We start from the raw sequence: 16,086 nt of genomic DNA on the forward strand, positions 1-16,086 counted from the left end.
AGGCGCGTCCCCAGGCCACACCAGCAAGGAGCCAGAGTCCCCAGGCTCCCAGCCCAGTGACAGGCGCCCACGAGGGCTGGCGGAGCGGGGCCCACGGCGACGGGGGAGCACCTGGGCCGCGTGCACTGACAAGCAGAGCCGCCGCGGGACACCGTGACGGGGCAGCCTCTGGTGGCCCCGCAGTGGGCAGGCTCACGGAAGGGAGAGAGCACGCCCTGCTGGGTGTGGAGCGTGGCCGTCTCGGGGAGTTCGGTGGCTCCAGGTTGTCAGACAACAGGGGGTCGAGAGAGCCAGAGCAGTCAGGGCGGGCGAGGTGGGACAGGCGCCTCTGGTGTCCTACAGCAGGTGGTCTACAAGGACCCGACAAGCTCCGGGTCCCAGGCTGTGGGCACGCTCCACTGCAGGCCCACTGCCCACAGGCACCGGGTCTGGGGAGGGCATGGAGGGCAGCAGCTACATGCACCCTGGAAGCGTCTGTGAGGGGAGCAGAGTGTGTCCTGCCCCAGGTGCCCCTGAAAACACTGGGGGCACAGTGGGGGCTACAGGCTATTGTTTCCCCCAAATCCGTATGTTGAAGCCCTAAGCCCCAATGTGATGCTATCAGGAGGAGGGACTTCTGGGAGGTGATGAGGTCAGGAGGGTGGAGCCCTCGTGAATGGGGTTAGTGCCCTTGTAAAAGGGACCCCAGGGAGCTCCCTCACCCCTTCCCCCAGTGAGGACACAGGGAGACACCATCTATGAACCAGGACGCAGCCCCCACCAGACACCGGACCTGCTGGCACCGAGACCTTGGACTTCCAGCCCTCGGAACTGTGAGAACTAAGTGCTGTTTAAGCTGCACGCCTGTGGCACTTTGCTACCCGCCTGAGCTGACAGTAGGGATGGGGCTCGAGCCTTCTCAGAGGATTTCTGCTCTGCCCCAGACGGGGCGCGTCTAGGACTGAACTTCTCACTTAGGAATCAAGACCCGCTCCTTGGCAGGGGGTCACAGGGGCTGCTGTTCAGCAGGAGACTGAGCCCTCAGCACCCGCGCCCAGGGGCTGGAGCCCCCAAGAGGAGCCCTGGACACTGGACCAAGATCCCCACCTGCGCCTCCTCCAGTTTGTGCCGCGTGGCTCCCTGCAGAGACGCCTCCTCCGGGAAGCCTGGGAGGCCCTGGGGGCCGAGCAATCCCACCACCTGAGGGCCGGGTGCAGTGCCCACCGGGCTTCACCACGGCCAGGAAAGGGTCGGCACGGCCAGGGCTTCTGTTCAGGGGCTCCTGTGTGCCCTGGGGGGCTGCCCGCGTGGCCCAACCACGGAGCTGAGGGTGGCCCCTCATGGTCAGAGCTGGCACTGGACGCTGCCGGGCGCGGCTCTCGCCAGGAAGGGCAACTGGAGACAGAGGAGGGGAAGCAGGACATCCGACCAGACCCCAGATGAGAATTCCTCCAAAACGAGCTGGGCAGACACTGAGTCCCAAGGAGGATGAAGTAATAATGTGATAATAAACACACCCAGACAGGCCAAATCCAAAGAAAAACACTTCCTAGCAACGAGAGAACACACGCCGCCCACAGGGGAACCACCGGCAGGCTTACCGCAAACTCGTCAAAACCACTAGAGAGGCCAGGGGACAGAGCCCCAGCGGCCCCTCCGTGCCCAGGGTGCGAGGACCGAGCGGGCGCCTGGCCAGAGCGGAAGGTGTGAGGAGGCTGACCCCCTCGTGAGGAGGAGTCTGGAACCAGGGGGCCGGGAGAGGGGTGCAGAGCCCCACTCGGTAAGGCCCTCACTTGCTTGCGAGGGAGGGAGGGATGCTGGTTTCCCGTCAATGCTGGGAATTCTCTTTTCAAGCACACGATAAAGGAACTTGAAAACAGATTTCCTGGAGAAGGTAATAAACAAAACTCAATCAATCTTCACCAATTTCCAAGGAATAAGTGACCAAAAATAGCAGAGGAAGAGCGAAACAAAGAAAGAATGATGGCAGAAACGAGCGCCAGGCTGACGTCACGGACCGGGCGGGCACGTGGCACCAGACGGGGCATCAAGCGGGATCCGGGTGAAGGCACCAGAGGTGATAAAAGGGCTAGTCACCAGGAAGCTGAACCACGCGGCCCTGCCCCCCATCACCAGGAAAGGGAGGAACGCTGCGGGTCCCAGCTGGGGGGCTGGCCGGGCAAGTCACAGAGGCCCGCGCAGGACGCGCCTCAGCTGGAACGGATGCCCCAGCCAGCGGAATCCTAGGAACCCCACGTCCCTCCTCCTCCCACGGACACAGCCTGCAGGCACCCACCCCACCGGGGCCTCGTCCTGTCTCCAGGAGGCCCCACGCTCGGACCTCCTCTCGGACCGCCGCCCATCTTCCGGCCCACGTCCTCTAGCGCTGGACCCACTGTGGGTCACCCCAGGCCAGCCCCCAGCCTAGCACCCCATCTCCCTCCCTCTGGTCCCTCCTGGGGCACCCAGTTCACCAATATTCTGCACCCGAGACGCTGGACACAGCCCCGGAGAACCCCTGGCACCACCTGGCCACCCAGGTCTGCGACACGGACGTCCGGCCCCCAACCTTCCTGGGCCCCCCGTCCCTGGACCAACACCTCCCACCGCCCCCCTCCCCCCACCTCGCTCCACTGCTCGCTCTGCTGAGAAACGGGGGTGACCTGAGGAGAGCTGCTGCTCACAGCAGCCAACACACGGCCATTCCTCCCGGTACCCCCCATCCCGGCACACCCCCCCGAGCCCCCCCAGCTGCTGCTGCTACGCCCTCTCCAGAGCAGGCTCCAGACCGGGTCCATGCTCACCGCACACCTCAATCCCAGCAGCTGGCCCTCCTGGAAACGCTGGGTCTTGGGCCCTGGCTGTCTGGGACGCTCTATCCTCCGACCTCCGTGTGCCCCGGAGCCCCAGGTCCCTCTCCTCAGCCACACCACTGCCCTCCGTCTGGGCAGGCGCTGGCCACACCAGGGCTGTCACCGGGCGAGGGGCAGGGTCACACTGAGGTCGGGCCAGCGATCAGACACACCAGCCCCCCAGGCTCGGCCACTTCCCACCACGGGCACAGCGGCCACCCCTGGGGGCCCCCGCTTCCCCGGTGGGAAGCCACCACTGTGTCTGCTCAGGTGGGTCCTGCCTCATGGCCTGTCCTCCACAGAGAGGCCCCGAGACCCCAAGACACAAGGGGGCGGGGCTGGTGCCGGCTGGAGCCTCCCCCCACCGGGTGCGGGTGCGGACACAGGGGTTCACCCCGAGTTCCCTCTTCCAACAGCAGAGGTCCCGGCCCCGCTCGGTGGAGCCCAAGGTCTCCTCCCTGAGACAGGCGCCAGGTGCACCTGCTCTGCGGTAACGCAGCCGCCGTGGACCCACAGGCTTGCTCTCAGTGAGGGCGCACTGGGCCCCGCCAGTCCCCAGGGGACGCTGCAGGGGTCCCTGCTGTGCCCACACAGAGGGCCGCCTGGACCGCGCCCAGCCATCGCGAGAAGCCCGCTGAGCGGTTACAGGTTCTGAGGAGACCAGAAGGCTCCCGCCACTCGCCCCGCCCCACACTGGTGCCCCCAGGGGACGCTCAGGCCCCCAGGCCCCTGACGCACTGCACCACAGAGGCCGAGCCTGGGGGTCCGAGCACCCTAGACTCCCCCAGAGCTCCTGGAGGCCCGGGGTCCCCTCCTCAACCAGGTCCGGTCCCCAGGACGTCCAGGTGCCAGGAAGCAAATCTCGAACGTCGATGGAAACGCCAAGTCAGGCACACAGGCGCGAGAGGCGAGGAGAGGGTCTGGTCGGGGCCATGCGGGGAGGGGCTGCAGCCCGCCAGCCATGCCCAGGGCCCCTACAAACCACAGGCGCGACTCCCCAGAGGCCTCTGCCCATCACCTGGCTCCACGGCCTTCTCCTTCACAAACCCAGCGCACAGCAGCGCCACGGCCGCCCGCCTGGGGAAGGGGGCGCGGGTCAGCCTTGAGAGGCCTCCTGGGGGCGGCCCACAGCCGGCTGAGCTAGCTCGGGAGGAAACAGCTGTGTAACATCCTGGCTTCACCTGAGTTAACTCAACTCACAGCAGGGGGAGGAAATTAAACTAGAGCCCCGGACATCTGTAATGCTCTATTGCTATGAGTTTCCGAATTTCCCTCCCGCAAGGCTCTGGGTCCGGGTGAACTTGACACCCTTTCTCTCTAGATCAATAACATGCAAAAATGGGGCTGCCAGGCTGCATGTCTCCCTGAGAAAGACTCTCACCTTCACTCTCCTCTTACAGGGAATTGGAAAGACCCCGAGTAGGAGGGGATTCCCGAGGAACTCTCTTCTAAACGGTCTGACCACACGCGGCTTCTTTTTATTCCTGACACAAACAGCCTAACTGGAAATCCCGCTTATCCTGTTGCCCACTGTGCCCTCCTTTAAAGGAGCTGGTTTTCAGCAGGAAGGCGCTGGGCTGGGGCCTACGCAGCCGCCCTCTCTTGCCCCACGGCCCGTGCACACTGCCCCAGAAACCTTCTCTGCAAGAGGACGGCAGCGCTGGGCGCCTATCTTGGGTACAGAGCACGCGCGGGATGGGATGCCCCAGCTTTCCAGCGAGCGTCCCCGAGCAGCTGCTGTAGCAGCTGCCCCCTCCCCGAGGCCTCTGCGGTGGCGGCGGGATGGAATGTCGGCCTGTCCGCTGAGCCAGGCCCGAGGCTCTGGGGGAGGGCGGCGTTTCTACCAGGCGCTGTCCCCTTTTCTCCAGGAGGCAGATGTGAAAGGGGACAGAGGTGTGGAGTTCTCTCCGCGGGTCGGGAGAGGCCTGGCTCAGCGTCCTGGCCGCACAGGTCCTCCCTACAGACTCGCTCCTCCCGCTGGGGAGGTGGGGGGTCCCCGTCTGTGCCGCGCTTCTCTCCTAGAACGACCTTCACCATCGCCCCAAAGCTGGCATGACACCGAGACTGTGGGTGACCCCAGCATAGCCCCAGGGGCTCAGGTGCAGTGGTCCTACCCCCGACCCCATTTCTAATAAACAAACGTCTGAAGCCTTCGATGACCTGCCAGAACCAAGCCCACAGGCGGGTGTTGGCGAGCTGCGGCTGGGGGGTGGGGTGGGGGGAGGCATCAGACCCCCCCGCCGCCCAAACCCTGACGGTCAAGGTCCCGTGTCCTCTGCGGGGACCTGCAGCGGGGCACCCCCATCAGCTCTGCCTTGGCCACTTTGGCACAAACCCAGGACAACGGCCTGCGGGGCAAGCACAGGGCCGTGCTCACAGCGCGACCAGCCGAGGGCCCGAGGGGCGAGTGGCTGGTGGGGGAGCCGGGTCCCTGTGCCACTCGGCATCTGTGTACAGCCCACCACCCGCCTGACCCCAGGGGCGGTCCTCTGGTGGCCCTGATGGGCCCAGACGTGTGCCTCTCCTGCGGCCTCAGGCCGTTGCCGCCGGACCCTTGGCCTGTCCCATGCCCCCTCCTCTGGGAAGCCCTCATTCTGAGTGGGGCCCACGCCCACCCCCCAGCTGGCAGCTCAGTCTCGCCCCATTCTCACTCCTCTCCGGGGGGCGGGCGCCTGGCGCTGCATCGACAAGCACAGTGTTTGGAAACATGCTCGACACGGAGCTCACCTCCTGCCAGAGCCGGGCCGGCCAGGGGCACGCAGTTCGGGGTGTGGTGACTGTCACTCTCCATTAACTTGCCAAAGTGTGACAGCCCTTAAGTCACACTGCAACCAGTTAAAGCAGAAAGTCCGGAGCCCGAGCGGGAATCAGCAAGAGACAGCGCGTTCCTGGGGGTGGGTGGGGGCAAGCACAGCGGGGGCACAGCCGGGGGGGACCCCGTAGGGACCCTGACCGAGAGCCGGCAGCAGTGTCCTGGCCGTGGGCTCGGTCACAGGAGCCCAGAACCAAGGACAGGTCTTTGCAGCCAAAGCTCACCCTGCCCTCACTGCCCGGCGCATCCAGACTGGGCGGGCAGGGCAGGAGGGCCCTGGGCCACCGCAGAGCGTGGAATGGCCACTCCCTCCCGTGACCCACCACAGGGCGCCTCCGGTGGCTGTACCCAGCCGGCCCCTTGGCGGAGCTCAGGGAAGGAACCGAGGGGGCGCCCAGGGCAGCACCCACCAGGACACTCGCCCCAGCACGACACCTGTCTCAGGCACTTTCGGGCTCCTTGGAGATGCACTGTGTCCGCTCCCGGACAACAGGGACCAGCCCAGTCACGACACCCCAGAGCAGGGGGGAGCCCCCCACCCGGGTTCAGAAGCAGGGATGCGGGTGCTGGTTGCCGGGGGCCCCAGTGTGGTGACACTGTCCTCCAAGGCCTGAGGACACCTGCCAAGAGCCAGCCCTCACACGGCGGCACCTGAGGCCCCACATGCAAACTGTGCCGAAAGGCTCATCCCATCCTCTCTGCATCTAAAAGTCGGAAGATCCTGACTGGCCGTGGTCCGATAAAAGATGACACACCATCACTGCCGCGAGATCGGCTGCAGGGCTTGAAAACGAGGCTCCAGTTAAGGGAAAGGTGCCAGTGTCCCAGCTGTCAAGGGTCCAAGGCGCCTCACTAAGGGTCTCCCCGTAGCAGCGTCACCACTGCCCCAGTGGGGACGCAGGCCCTACAGAGTAAAGTGGGCAAGGACGAGGGAGCCCAGCGCCAACTGAAGGAGCACGCGGCCCATGCAGGTGACGCGGGGCAGAGGCGGTCGGAACCCAGGCCGCCGAAGGCCACAGCCACGTCTGAGCAGAGGGCAGTGCCTCTAAGGGCCAACTGCCCGCCAACAGGGTTCCACCTTCAAGGGGGCAGAGACGCCCAAGCCCACGCTGCTCTCCTCGGGCCTCACGGTGTGTGTAGGGCTGCACGTCCTGGCGGCAGGGGTGGAGGGGGGAATCGCCCCACGGACAGTGGAAACGGAGCCAGCTGATGGCCAGGACGGGAGACGAGAGAGGTGCTTCCCTTCCTGCCAAGGGCAAGACCCGGTGCGTCTGCCCAAGGAGAAGAGGCCAGGCCAGGCTCCTTGTGACGCCTCCCAGCCGCCCCCCTCCGTCCTGACCACTGGGGGGCGGTGGTCCTCACTGCTGGTGGACCTGAGCCCCCTGTGCAGACCCTGCTTGCCCCGGTCCCTCCCCATCCCTCCCCATCCTCTCCTGCCATGGGGACAAAGGTGCCCCGGGGCCAGGCCACCAGGCACGTCCCTTCTCAGAACGGCAGCTGGATGCTGCCCGGGGCGAGGGGGGCGGCGTGGTCTGGCCGGGGAGATGAGGAAAGGCCGGTGGGGGCAGCAGGGCCCGGCGGGCTGCCGCGCGTCTGGCAGGAAGAAGGGCAGCTGCGCCCAGTCCGCGGCATGTCCCACCAGCCTGTGGTTCCAGACGCCCCACCCCCCAGGGCCCACTCTGGCCCATCCATGCAGAAGACCGCAGATCTCGGCCTTGACCTCCAACGGGGAGAACTACCAGGCCGGCAGAGCTGGGCGCTGCGTGCCCACTGCTGCCGAGAAGGGGCTCCTGGAGAGCACGCGCGTCTCACCCTGTAAAGCACAGAGCACAGGGCGCTGCCTTCCTCCCGAGGCGGGCGGGGGCCGTGCAGGCTGGAGACACTCAGGACTAGAAAGTGCTTTACTAGAAATTCTGTTCTTCAGGACAGGGGTGTCCTCACCATGCATCACAGCCCCCTGCAGAGTCCTGCTTGGCTGAGGGCACATCCGTGACAATGCACCTCCAGGGCGGGAGGAAACTCAGCTTCCACATACACTCACAGGCTATTTTTAGGGCTACTTTCAGGGCCACCGTCTAACAACCCACAAGAGCAGCCAGGTGCAGGCGGCTGGGGGGAGGCAGCAGCTCCCACACTCACCGCCCAGCGCATCCTGGAGCCCAAAATACCCAGCACCAGCGGGAATGACAACTGCGAGCCAGTTCCCACCGAGACCGGAAGCTGAGGGGCCCGGTCTGGCGTGTCCGATGAGACCCGGTCGTACTGGCGGGAGGACACGCCGGACTGGTGGGGCCCGGGTGTAACAGCAGCACCAGGCCGCTCAGCGTCAGGAGCGCCCCCCGTCCTGCCGTTCCCTGCCCGCCGGCCCCTGAGCACCCGGCTCTGTGACGGGTCACTCCGGCCACACCAAGTGACGCTCGGGCTCCTGAAGGACCCTGAAGATCCAACCGTGATGCCTCCACGTGGCCGTCACAGGGGCAAAGACTCCCGTCATTCCTCCTGACTGCACAGCCACTCTCTGGAACAGTCCCCCAGCCCCACCCACCTGCTCCCAGACGCCCTTCCTCATCCGACCCTCCTGGGGTGGGAGGCTGGGTGTGCTGCGGAGAGGGGGAGGGGAGCCTGTTTTGGAGCCCAGATCCCGGGAAGAGAGGAACAGGCAGCGGGGCGACTGAGGGGCCCCACCTGGTGGATGGGTCACTAAGCATCACATGAGAGGACACCTGCCCCACGTGGCCACTTCCTTCCGCATAAAAGCCAACTCGGGAAGACGGTACGTTTACAGCACTGCGCCCACGGAGGGCTACTGCCCACCTCGATACCTGCCGGAGGAGCAGGCCACCGCCCAGGTGTGCGCCAGGGCCGGGCACTGCCCGGCACAGGGCTATCGGGGGCGCTGAACGGAGCCGCGCTGACTGCAGCAAGGGGTCAGGCCTCCCCCAGAGATGCCCAGCCCGCAGGCCTGGATAGCTGAGGTCAGATGCCTCAGTCTCTCCCTCAACACGGCTCTCATCGCTCGGAAGCTGCCGAGCCCCGAGCCCACTCTCAACCCCCCGTGCTGCCCTCCCCGCCCCGCCTCCCCCCACCCACATGCCCAACCAGAGCTCAGTCTCCAACTAAACTCACACCCCCCAACAGATTGGTGACTTCCCCAGACCTCCAAACGAAGCCCAGGGTCCTGAACACGGCATCCTGTTCAACCACAGGCACGTGCCAAGTGCCACTCCATGCCCGCTCTGCGCACGGTGGGGGACGGCCGATCCCGCCTGCCCCACATACCCTCCTGCAGGCTGGGGTGCAGTGGGACGCGGACGTGCCTCTGCAGAAAAAAGGGCTGAGAACTGGCCACTGAAACAGGGACGAGCAGAGACTGCCCAGTGGCCGGTCTCAGTGACATCAGAGGGAAGGGCTGCCAAAGGGCCGGCGTGTTCTGGAGGCGAGCAGACAGACAGGAAGAGACGACCACTGCAGAGAAAGTGCCTGAGAACTTCCTGGAAGTCACCAACCCACAAAGTCAAAAAGCCCAATGACCCCAACTCAGGCACACAAGAGAAACCCTCACCTGGGCACAGCAGAGAGGTGACTGCAGAACCACTAGGGAAAAAGGACAGACCTTCCAACCAATCACGGCTGACTGACACTGACCTCTCAACAGCAGAACCGAGAGCCAAGTCGGGGGAGATGCTGGCCAGGACCCCACAACCGGGAGGACACCCTCCGGGACGAGGGTGAACGTTTTCAGATGCACTGAAAGAACAGTTAGTTATCTGCAGGTCTTCATTGAAGAAAACCCTAAAGACGCATTTTCCGACACAAGGAGCAAAATGATTCCAAGTCCTGAGATACAAAAAGAATAAAGAAAAGAAAGTAGTGAGAGTTTTGAGATTAATCACGTATTAACAATATGAAGTAATAATAACCTCATCTGGGCTAAAAAAGAAGACAGTTAAAATACTCTAAACAAAAGCATGTAAACGTGAAAGTGTTGGGTCAGAATAATGTGCTCTAAGGTCCCGGTGTTGTTCAGGAAGAGAATTTACAATTAACTTTAAAATATAACAGCAAGTATGCAATTTACAATTTATATGGTAACCAGTGAAGAAGTAGTGACAAGTTTCAAACTAATAGAAAGGGAAATAGAATAAGAAAAAAACGCAAAATAAGGTATGACAGAAAAGAGAAACAAATGTAAAAAATGTAGGACAATAATAAGCACAAAAATAAAATGGTAGACATGAACCCAAATATCAGTAATTTAGATAAAGGACAACAGACTGAATGTCCTAGTTAAAAAATAAAGATTGTCAGGGCTTCCCTGGTAGCGCAGTGGTTGAGAATCTGCCTGCCAATGCAGGGGACACGGGTTCGAGCCCTGGTCTGGGAAGATCCCACATGCCGCGGAGCAACTAGCCCCGTGAGCCACAACTACTGAGCCTGCGCGTCTGGAGCTTGTGCTCCGCAACAAGAGAGGCCACGATAGTGAAATGCCTGCGCACCGCGATGAAGAGCGGCCCCCGCTTGCCGCAACTAGAGAAAGCCCTCACACAGAAACGAAGACCCAACACAGCCAAAAATAAATAAATTAATTAATTAATTAAAAAATAATAATAATAATAAAGATCGTCAGATTGAATGAAAACGAAATCTAGATTGTGCCAAACAACCAAAGATACATGTAACCTGTAAAGATACAGGAAAGTTTAAAGAAACAAGGTGAGCAAAGATATGACAGGCAAATATACCCAAAAGAAAGCTCAGAGAGCTACACTGTTACCAAACCTTTGCTCTGATGAAAAGCACCGTCAGGTCAGGAGTGAGACAGGCTGAACAGTACAAACACCGGGAGGGATTGTGATTTCTAAACAGGACGTACGTAATGACAGAACTCCAGGAGAAACAGACAAAGCCAAGCGTGACCTAAAGGGACAGGTATCAAACATGACACTGCCAAGTGCCAAACACATGACCCTTTTCAGGACAGACAGAACATGTATGAACACTGACTTCAAACAGGGCCACAGAGTAAGTTCCAAAGCATCGTAAGGACCTGGTGTCACACTGACCACCCTCTGTGACAACAACATAACTAAGTTAGAAATGAATAATGGAAAAAAAGAAAAGAAATGAATTCGGCAGTGGAAAAGTAACTAAGGAAAAAAACCATACGTTTGGATATTAAGAGACTTTGAAATATCCCATCATGCCAAAGAGAGAATAATGGAAATTTTTAAAAAGATTTTTAAACTGAAAGATTTTATATATAAAAGCTTGTGAAACGCAGCCAAAGCATTACTTATTTTGTATTTATAAAATCTTATGTGAAAGGAAAGGAGGAAAAATAATAAGCTATTTATTTTAAGAAATTAGAGCATCCAAAAAATTAATTTATTTATTTATTTATTTATTTAAAAAAGGGCTTCCCTGGTGGTGCAGTGGTTGGGAGTCTGCCTGCCAATGCAGGGGACACGGGTTCGAGCCCTGGTCTGGGAGGATCCCACATGCCGCGGAGCGACTGGGCCCGTGAGCCACAACTGCTTAGCCTGCGCGTCTGGAGCCTGTGCTCCGCAACAAGAGAGGCCGCGACGGTGAGAGGCCCGCACACCGCGATGAAGAGTGGCCCCCGCTTGCCGCAACTAGAGAAAGTCCTCGCACAGAAACGAGGACCCAACACAGCCAAGAACAAATTAATTAATTAATTTATTTATTAAAAAAAAAAAAAAAAAGAATCTGCCTGCCAATGCAGGGGACACGGGTTCAAGCCCTGGTCCGGGAAGATCCTACATGCCGCGGAGCAACTAAGCCCATGCGCCACAGCTACTGAGTCTGTGCTCTAGAGCCCGACAGCCACAACTACTGAGCTCACGTGCCACAACTACTGAAGCCCGCGTGCCTAGAGCCCATGCTCCACAACAAGAGAAGCCACCGCAATGAGAAGCCCACACACCACAACGAAGAGTGGCCCCCACTCGCCGCAACTAGAGAAAGCCCACATGCAGCAATGAAGACCCAACACAGCCAATAAATAAATAAATAAATCAGAACAGGAGCATAAAAATAAAGAGCATAAGTAGAAAGAAATAAAGATACGAATATTCATTTTTTTAAAAAAATGATGAACCCTTGGTGAGACAGATCAGAGCGTGGATGTCCACGTGCAGAAATAGTCACCACCGGGAATGAAAAGGGGACAGCTCTGAAGGTCCTGCAGACATTAAAAAAGGAATATTAGGAACAACTTTTTGCCAAAAACTTGAGAATCTGGACGAAATGGACAAATTCCCAGAAAAATATATATCCGAAACTAACTTAAAGTGGGGGTGTGTGTGTCCTACAATCATTAAAGAAATTGAGCCAGGAGTCACACTTGCCCCAAAGCAACTTCAAGCTCAGGTATTGTACTGGTGATTTCTCCCACACATTCAAGGAACAAACAATTCCTGTTTCACACAAACAATACCATGCAACAGCTCATTCTGCAGGATATCTTGGCACCAAAATCTGATAAGGGCAGTAGATGAGCAGGAGATTACAGACCCTAGACAGAGGTGCAAAAGTCCTAAGCAAAATCTTAATTTCAGTCTACCCACGTACAGGAAGGGGAACATGGCATGACCACGCTGGTATTTTTCCAAGAGTGAACGGTTAGCTTAATGCTAGAAAATCCATTGACGTAATTTACCACATCAGTCGTTAAAGGAGAAGGACCACGTCAGGCTCTTGCTTATACCCAACACCCACGCACAACAAGTGCAGAGTGAGACCCCAAGGAGAAACTATCGTGCAGCCACCAGAATGGCTGGAATTGAAAAGATGGTAACACAGAACGTACACAGAACGTGCACAGAACGGCTGGCAGCCTTGGAAGGTGGTGCCACCACTCCGGAAAGCCGGCAGTGTCTTCACAGTTGACACACCCCCGCCTCCCCTGCGACCAGCCATCCTGAAGAGAAGAGCGAACGCAGCCCAAGCCCTGACCCTGGATGGTCACAGTGGCTCTGAACACATCAGCCCCAAAGGAAATGACCCCAACACCCACCGGCAGGAGAAAGTTCAAACCACGTGCGGATGCCACCAACGTGGAGAGGGAGCCGCGGGGCTGCCGTGGGCGATGCCCGGGGCACCTGGCCGGTGGGGGAGCCTGGCCCCGAGCGCTCGACACTCATCTGCGGGGTGACAGAGACGTCCCCATCCTGCGGGCTGTGGTGGACCCGGGCACGCGGCTGCCAAAGCTCACACTTCCAGCTGAAGGCCCTTCTGCGAGTGTGAGCTCACCCTCCGTGGCCGGCAGAGGACGCCAACAGGAGGATGTGGAGGAATGTGAATGCGCAGTAAGCCTGTGGAACGATGTCCGACTCCGTGAAATTAATTCATAAACCTCAACAGGAAGGAAAATTAAGGGGCAAGTGCAAGGGTCCAAAATGCCCCAGACCCCGCTAAAGCTGGCGGGGAAGGAGGCTGCTTTGGGAATCCCAGCAGAGGGGCAGGGATAGGAAGACGCCAGGGCCGGGGGTCACTGGGGAGGGGTGCTGTCCGCTCCCTCGAGGAAATCCACGAAACCGAGCCTGCCTCTGTCACAGCCCCGTGGGCCTGGCACCAGCTCCTGGGAAGAGCAGGGAGCTCTCCCACCACCACCAGGAAGGAAAGACCACAAGACAAGACCAAGGACAACGCCGGGTGCACCTCAGGAGTCAGCACAGACCTCGAAAAGACAGCCAAGAAGCGTGCATCATCAGAGGAGGGTGGTTTCAACACATTGCCGAAAAAGGATTACCAGTCCCTAAAAAGCTGCTGAGACTCAAGTAGGGGGGAAAAAAAAGGAGAAAAAAATTGGCAAAAGAAATGAACAGGAATTTCGCTGATGAGGAAGTACAAATGGCCTACATCAGTAATCAGAGAAATTCAAATTAAAACCACAATACCATTTCACACCCACCAGATTGGCAACAATTGAAAGTCAGGCAGTGCTGGCAAGAAGGCAGAGCAGTGGGGACGCCGGGGTGGGGGCCAGAGCTGGCATCACCGCTCCGGGAAGGCTCCTGGTGGTGACGCCGAGCACACGCCCCCCAAACCCTACTGCCGACGGCGGAGGGCCAGTGCGAGAATGCCCGCCCACAGGGGTGCATTCGTAACTGGCCCAAACCTGTGGACAGCCACAGGTCCCCCCACAAAGCAGAGACACGTGCTGCTGTCTTACAGGGAACACCACGCCGCAGGCACAGCCATCAGCTCGACGCCGCTCAGAAACTTAGAGACCGGGCAAGAGGAGACGCGCACACGGACAGAGAGTGGGATCCCTTCTACATAAAGTCTCCGAGCGAGCGGAACGAAGAACAGCCTATCCAAGGAGGCCTGCTCGGGGGGTACAAGCGGGGGACCCGCAGCACCTTGCGGGGACGGCCGCGCCGGGGCGGGGCTGTTCTGTGCTTCCGACCCCTGAGCTCTGCGCCTGCCCGCCCCGACGGCTGCTCAGCCCCACGCCTACAGAGCAACCCGCCAGGCCCCGCCCCGTGGACCGCCCCCACCCCGCACCTAGCGCTGCACAGCCCCGCCCCCGCCCTCCCCACACGTCCACCCGAGGGGGCTTCCTACACCAGCTCCGCGAGGGGCCGACTGGGCCCCTCGACCACGCAGCCCCTGCCCACCTGCCACCTCCCTCACCTCCCCCTGGTCAAAACTTTGGTGATCTTTCGGGGCACCCCAGGAAGCTGCTGAAGAGGTGCAGGAAGGGGGGCAAGCATGCCCTCAGGGAGCGCCGTGGGGAGGCAGCCAGCGCGGGGGTGGGGGGTGACGATGCAGGGGTGACAGACAGGAGAAGCATGGTGGGGAGGGTCCAGGATGACCCTTGGGTGTGACGCCCGACACTGGGCCAAATGCCAAGACGGGAAGTTGGAGAGGGTGGGAGGCCAGGCCTGGGAAGGTGCCCCTGAGACTTTGCAGACAAGAGGCAAGCAGGTGGGTCTCCCGCCGACACCACACCCTCCCAAGGTCCCACACAGGTCTGGGAGCACCCATCCTTCCCACTCGGCACAGACAAGGCCCTGAGCCACCAGCCTCGTGCTTGGGAGGGCAACCCTGGCACCCGGCACCCTCTGCGTCCCCAACACCTGGCTCGCACACCTGTTGAAGGAGCCGTGGCAGAGCGCACCCCCCTCGGTACACACTGGCCACTTCCTCTGGTCCCGCCAGGGGATCTCCCCAGGGAGAGCTTTTCCCTTCCGCCCCCCTGCAGCCCTTGTGGCCTGGTGTCCATTCCAGAACCAGGCCCTGGTGTGAGTTTGTCTCTCTTCCCCCTCAGCCTGGGAGCTTCCTCAGCAGGGACCACTGAATCAGGAAGAAACCCGCAGAGCTTCAAGCTGGCAGGAGGAGCAGGGAAGCGACAGGCCTGAGTAGAGTCGGGATGGCCATGGCGCTGTCCTGTGGGTGAGCCTCGTCCAGCTGTACCGCTGGGGACAGGGCACTTCCCCCCAAGTGGAAAGGGCAGCGTCCTTTGCGATGGCAAAATTAACAGTATGATGTAAGGAGCAGTGTTTATGTACAAGGAAGTCCCTAAATTACACAGCATAGTGCAAACAGGCAAGGGGCAGATATCTCCCCCCGCCAGCAGGGCAGAGGGGGTAGGGCCAGACCCTCAAAAGGACGAAGGATGAAGGAATAAAATTGTGGTCCCAGGTCCCAGATCTGTATGTCCTCTGGACACTGCGTGCCCTGAGTGACTCCCAGGCCACTCAGGCTTGACAGTGTGGCTGGACGCGAAAGGAAATCTATGGTACCCGGTGGAGAGAGGAGACACCCTGAGTCAACTCCACCGTCACCGCAATGGTAGGCAGGTGCAACGATGCCGGTTGGGAGCCAACCAGGTAGGCGCCTCGGAGAGCCTCGGGGGACCGCGGGGCCTGAGAAACCCAGCGCCACTTCCTCCGCTGCACGGGACCAGGACCTCAGGGACCATCCACGCATCAGGGGTTGTCTGCACGAAAGGCGCGTGCCCGAGGTGGGGCGCAAAGGCGACGGCCCGGGGTGTGGGTCCCGAGTGCGGATCCCGGAGTGAACGGTTCCGGGTGGACTCTCCCGGGTGGGGGCCCCGGGTGCAGGTCCGGGGTGGCCAGTCCCGCGTGCAGGCCCCGGGTGGGGACCCAGGCGCGAGGTCCCCTGTGGCCGGTCTCGGGTGACCGGCAGGTGCGCGCGGGAACAAAGCGGCAGGCGGGCGGCGGCGTACCTGGGCACGCAGCTGGGGCTGGAGCCGTCCACCTCCCAGGTGGCGAACAGGTTCATGGGCACCGGCGTGTTGAGCGCGGCGGGCGCGCCGGCCAGGCCCAGGCGGCCCCGCTCGGCCATGGCGCCGGCCCCGCCGCTCCCTCGGCGGCCTGGGCTGCGGCCGGGCCGCGGACGCGCGGCGGGCGGGCAGGCGGGCCGGGCGCGCGGAGGGCGGCGGCGCGGTCACAT

The 16,086-nt window shown here is 60.7% G+C and overlaps 1 protein-coding gene across 5 annotated transcripts in view; it reads right to left on the reverse strand.

The window, feature by feature from the left end:
- The window catches only part of PACS2 (phosphofurin acidic cluster sorting protein 2), a 64,228-nt gene extending 48,142 nt beyond the window's left edge, over positions 1–16,086 (reverse strand). For 2 of the 5 annotated variants that reach the window (XM_082385771.1, XM_082385770.1), the window contains exon 1: positions 15,860–16,083. In XM_082385771.1, the coding sequence (XP_082241897.1) occupies positions 15,860–15,978 (119 nt within the window). In that variant the 5' untranslated portion in view covers positions 15,979–16,083. Of the gene's footprint in view, positions 1–15,859 lie in introns of all 5 variants that reach the window. The other 3 variants (XM_082385773.1, XM_082385772.1, XM_082385774.1) reach the window with 3 other exon arrangements.

Source organism: Balaenoptera borealis (genome assembly GCF_965194805.1).
Source record: "Balaenoptera borealis genome assembly, chromosome: 3".
NCBI classification, from domain to species: Eukaryota; Metazoa; Chordata; class Mammalia; order Artiodactyla; family Balaenopteridae; genus Balaenoptera; species Balaenoptera borealis.